General features: G+C 44.1%; 1 protein-coding gene across 1 annotated transcript in view; it reads right to left on the reverse strand.

The window, feature by feature from the left end:
- Positions 1–2,167: 2,167 nt before the first annotated feature.
- The window catches only part of TEP1 (telomerase associated protein 1), a 58,435-nt gene continuing 55,105 nt past the window's right edge, over positions 2,168–5,497 (reverse strand). The window contains exons 52-55 of the mRNA XM_006163067.3: positions 3,670–3,775; positions 3,362–3,579; positions 3,132–3,236; positions 2,168–2,405 (exon numbers count right to left, since the gene is read on the reverse strand). Of these exons, the coding sequence (XP_006163129.1) occupies positions 2,283–2,405; positions 3,132–3,236; positions 3,362–3,579; positions 3,670–3,775 (552 nt within the window). The 3' untranslated portion in view covers positions 2,168–2,282. The remainder of the gene's footprint in view (positions 2,406–3,131; positions 3,237–3,361; positions 3,580–3,669; positions 3,776–5,497) is intronic.

Below are 5,497 nucleotides of genomic sequence, written 5' to 3' on the forward strand. Positions count from 1 at the left end.
TGTGTGTGTGTGTGTGTGTGTGTGTGTCTGGTCAAATTAAAATAAATGAATGAATAAAATTAAATAATTTTTTAAAAAAATATTTATTACATATATATATTAAATTTGGCATATACAGGATGCTTTTTTTTTTCAGAATTACTTTATTTAGTTTTATTTTAATTGACCAGAGAGGGACAGAATGAGAGAGAGGGAAGGTGAGAAAACAAGCCAGCAGGTCTGCTATTGGCTCATACTTTTAGGGGAGCAAAAAAGCAGAAGATTAAAACCAGTGGCTTATAGGATGATGCCATTCATGATTCTCTGCAGGATTTCTGGATAAGATAATGGGTCACAGATTTCAAATGACCTTAACTGGGACTTCTAGTCATAAGGTACATGTGAAAGTGGTAGTCCAGAAGATATGTTTAGAGGCCTTGCATGAGGCACATAAGAAAAGATACAGGCATGATCTATCACAATTTATCAGTTCATGTCTTTTGGTTGGGGGAGACCATGGGGCATTAGATGGGGGTAAATATCAGATCAAGTCCCTCAGGTGATTTCTCCATGTAAGACCTGCAATTAGGGCAAAGTGAAAGCAAAATGCAGTATCTCAGCTTCCTGGGTTTTCCACATTCATTTGTAGACCACAGCATGATAGAATTTCTGAGAGAACCCTACCAACCCAGGATAACAATTCCTATAAATAGCCCTGGTGTATCATACACAAGCCCATGAATTTTTGGGTACGGAAGACATCTTCTTCTTTTTTTTTTTTTTTGGAGAGGTTTTTGCTATAGGGCGCGTGCGCTCGCCAGACAGAGAGAGACACAGAGACAGAAAGCAAGAAATCACCCCCCAGGGGGGATGGTCACGCCGCAATCCCTTCTCCTCCATTCTCCTCTCGGGATCTTGGGCACGCACGCATACGCGCCCAGCGTGAATTTTAAGCCACCGGGTCCGGAACGCGAACCGCGGTCGACTACGTGGGAGTTCAGTGACATAGCCATTACGCTAACTGCTGGTTCCCCGACATCTTCTTCTTAATCTCTAGAAAGAAAGAATGTAAGGGAACTTCCTCTCCCATAGAATAGAATTTTAGGAAGATAAAAAAAGTCTAGAACTTTTACTTGAGAGTATTGGAATCCACAATAAGTCCATAGGTATGATTATTTCACCTTCCTTTTTTGAGCAGAATGATTTTATCATCATTGTTATTTTAATTTGACCAGAAAGAAACAGAGACAGAGAGGGAAATTGAGAAAGCAAGCCACCAGGTTCAGGACTTGAACCACTGTCAGCCATGGAGTCCAGTACACTTATCCACCATGCCACCTGCTGTGCCCCCCTTTTTTTTAATATTCCACATTTCAACTCATCCTAACCTTTGTGAACTTCAATTTGAGACAGGTATACTTTTGTGATCTCTTCCAAGAATGCCAGTTATGATCTGTTTGCAAGCCAAGTAGCTGTTGCTGCTGCCCTGTCAGAGGTGGTGAGAACAAGGAGTGTCATTCAGCCTTGGTTTCTCACCTCTCATCTGGGCAGTCAGTTCTGCTATGAGAAACCTACTGTTGTCCTTGTTGTATCCCAATTCCTTGTCCTCGTTGTATCCCAATTCTTTCTAAGTGCATGAGTAATTAATGACTCACTTTTTTTCAAGGGGTTTTTGCCATAGGGTACATGTGTTCACTGGAGAGACAGACAGAGAAAGTGAGAGGGAAAGTGAGAAATCAGTCCCCGGGGGGGATGGTCACACCACAGTCTCTTCTCTTCCATTCTACTCCTGGGATCCTGGATGCACACACACACGCGTACGGCATGACTTTCAAGTCACCGGGTCAGGGACCCAAACCATGATCAGCCATGTGGGAGTGGCTCACTCTTCTTTCTTGACCAGATGAGAGGTCTTCAGCTCTATTCCATCCAAGTGCTGGCCAACATCACTCCTCTGCTTCCTCCAGACTACAGTGGTACCCTAGCGTCCCAGGGCCAACAAGTAGTACAAGAATTCTACAGCCTAGTTTCAAAGACTCCTACTAAAGATCTGACTCACATTTTTTGTAGTCCTAGTAAGGATTAATGCTAAATCAGTAAAAAACAAACAAAAAACCCCAACATTTTGAACATGCACATTCTCCCCATCTGATCAAAAATCCACACAAGAACACAAGCAGGCCTGCGCTTGAGATTTTCTGGCATTTTATTTTTATAATCCTATTGAGAAAGTAGCTACTGGCGTCTTCCAGCTTTGCATTTCTAGCACAAGTGGTATCATCTTCTCCCTGTGTTGTGCCTCTTCATTCCCAGGACAGAAAGTATACGTTGCCCTGTGCGTCTCCCACAGCGAGTTTCAGGGCAGAGTTAGGGCCCTCCCAAGGTTCTAGACAGCTCACTGCCCCTTCACATCGGAACAGGCCCAGCTACAATGGGAACAAAAATGGGGGAGGTAAGGGCTACAAGCCTAGGGCCTTATTTTTCTCTCCCATCAATGCCTTTCATTTAAAAATATTAGTCATATATTATTGTGAGAGAGACTGAGCAAAATAGAATTTTGATCTTCTGTCCTTTTTTTTTTTAAAGAAATTTTTCCTATAGGACACCTACATTCACACAAAGACAGAAAAAGTGATAAATCACCCCCCCCGGGGGGGTATGGGCACGCTCACACATGCGCCTGTCCTAAGTTTCAAGCTGCCAGGTCTAGGACTCAAACTGCCATTGGTCCTGTGGAAGTCCAGCATCACAAACACTACACCACTTGCTGGCACCAAACTGTTGTCCTTTCTTTCTTTTTTGTTTTTTTTAAAGAGATTTTGCTATTGGGTGTGTATGCTTGCCGGAATACAGAGAGAAAAAGAGAAGGCAAGAAATTACCCGCCCCGCCCTCCCCAGAAGGAATACTCATGCCACAATCCCTTCTCCATTCTCCTCTCGGGATTTTGGGCACACATACACATGAACCAGCGTGAGTTTCAAGATGCCAGGTCCAGGACTCAAACCATATTCCACCATGTGGGAGTCCAGTGATGTATCCATCATACCATCTGCTGGTCCCACTTTTGTCCTTTCTTAGCTCTTTTATGCCCCCCTCTGAACTTCCTTTTGCACATGTACACACACACGCACCCATACCCACACACACTTACCAGCTGCATACTGGGTCTCTCCCACAGCTTAACATCTCTGTCCTTTGACGCTGTCACCAGCAACTGTGGCAGCACATGGAGGGCTGTGACAGAGCCCGAGTGAATCTCAGAGAGGAGGGGGAGAGCAGTGAGTTCTTAGTGGGCCCTTCTGAATTAAGGAAGCATCAGAGCCTGCTAAGTAAGATACAGAGCCTCCTCCCCTGTATTTGTGACCCTACCCTCAAACTTACCTTTCTACGCTGCCGTGTCTTCAGACACGGGATCGTTGGCCAGTTCTCCATGCTGCCATCTAATTCAGAGCATGGAGATGAGTCTGTCCCTGGAGCTTGGGTTTCAGGCATTTCTTCTTTTTTCTGCCAGATGTTACCTGTGGTCCATTCTCCATCAAGAGGGCTTTCGGCCAAGTTCCACAGCATCCCATCAGAGCTGGCGCATAAAAACGAGGACTCTGCCATTTCAGAGGCAGGGTTAGAGCCGGGTCTCAAGCCTTGAAGGATCCACCATCTCTGGCCTCCTAGGGGCCTCCCATCACACTCACCGGATTCGGGTTTAGCCTGAGTTACTGATATGAGGGTCCCACTCGGATTCTCTAAATTCAGATTAAATTCCAGGCTCTCTTCAAACTCTCCTGACTCTTTTTGTCTCTGTGAAAGGATGGGTAATTTAGTTTAGTTTACAGATATCATTCAACGCTACCAGACAAAGCAACAATTTTATGCTCTGGGTTGGTAACCTACAGTAAAGCGTACAAATCTTAAATGTCTATCTCGATGTACAGCTACACACAGAGACACTTATGAAATCACCCCTCAGACCAAGATGCAGACATTTTCGTGGCTCCAGAAAGTTGTCCTCATGCCCCTTCACAGACAACAGCAGACCATCACTCCCAGTGCTAACAATATTCTGACTTCTCTCACCATAAATGAGTTTCGCTTGTTCTTGAACTTCATTTAAGTGAACTGTAAGAATGTGCTCCTTTGCATCTGTCTTGTGCTGCCCAGTATAATGCCCATAACATATGCCTGTATTGTTCCGCTCATCAGCATTCAGTACCACATTCTCTTTTAATTATTTGTCACATAGCATTCTGGTGTATAACTATGCCACAAATTATTTATCCCTTTCCTGTTTATAGGTTTGGGTTGTCTGAGCTATAATGAATACAGACCCTATGAACATTTTGTACCTATGTTTTGAAGGACATGTGGTACTCTTTTTTGTTGTTGTGGCCATATTATACATGTGCTCACTGGAGAGAGATGGAGTGAGAAAGCACCCCCAAGGAGGATGTCCACATGCTGTAATCCCTTCTAATCCTACTTTATTCTTAGGATTTTGGGCACACACACATGCACATGTACCCGGTGTGTTTCTCAAGCCACAGGTCCAGAACTTGAACCATGCAGTGAGCCATGTGGGATCCAACCACCTTAACCACCGCACCACCGGTTAGCTGGGTACTCATTTCTCTTGGAGATATACAGAGAGAGCTCTATCTATCCACACACACACATTTCTTTTGAGTCTGTATCTAGGGGTAGAATCAATGAATAATTTGATACAGGCTTTAATAGGAAATTCTGATAGGTAGCAGGTCAGGATGATCAACTTTGCAGGGACAGTATGCTCCAAGAGCCTTTATTTAAAGTGAACAGCTAGCTTGGCACACTAAAACCTGCAAGCATGGAATACCTATTAGGTAACTGCTAAGTACGACGTGAGACAGGATATATTCCTTGCTCTCAAGATGCAAGATAAAATAGATGTGAAAAAAAAAACAAAAATAGAGCCGCGCGCCGGGAACGGCCTGGCCGGCGCCCCCCTGGTTTTTGGTCATCCGATGTAGTATTCACTTTTTCCTATTTCCGGAGGCCGAAAACAAGGTTGAAGAACTTGCAACTTAAGAAGATGATAGTTACCAGCCCTGCATTACCTCAGGGGAAAACAAGAACTACTCTGCCATTTTTAAGGAAGCCAGATACCCAAGGACAACTCACACTGCAGACCCCCACAACACCATTCCTGGTAACTACAAGATGACTGCTGTGCGCATCAGCTGATAATTATCCCTGTGTACCAGAACTGCTTTCCTGAAACTGCATTCCTTGGAGACTCACCTACACTTGTGGATCAGCCGGAGACCCTTCCTTATCCAACCCTGAGTGGAGTTTATGCTCCCTATTACCAAAAACTTTATGTGATCTGATGTTTGGACCTTGTGGCCTCTCTCCCTTTACTTGTATGTATCACTGTTTCAGTAACTCTTCTGGAAGACAACTGTATATAGCAGGGATATTGTAATGGGAGAGTGAGACAGGGCAGAGGGACAAACATAGGAAAAAAAAAAAAAAATAAAAAAAAAA

The sequence above is a fragment of the Tupaia chinensis genome, unplaced genomic scaffold, assembly GCF_000334495.1.
Source record: "Tupaia chinensis unplaced genomic scaffold, TupChi_1.0 Scaffold141372_1, whole genome shotgun sequence".
NCBI classification, from domain to species: domain Eukaryota; kingdom Metazoa; phylum Chordata; class Mammalia; order Scandentia; family Tupaiidae; genus Tupaia; species Tupaia belangeri.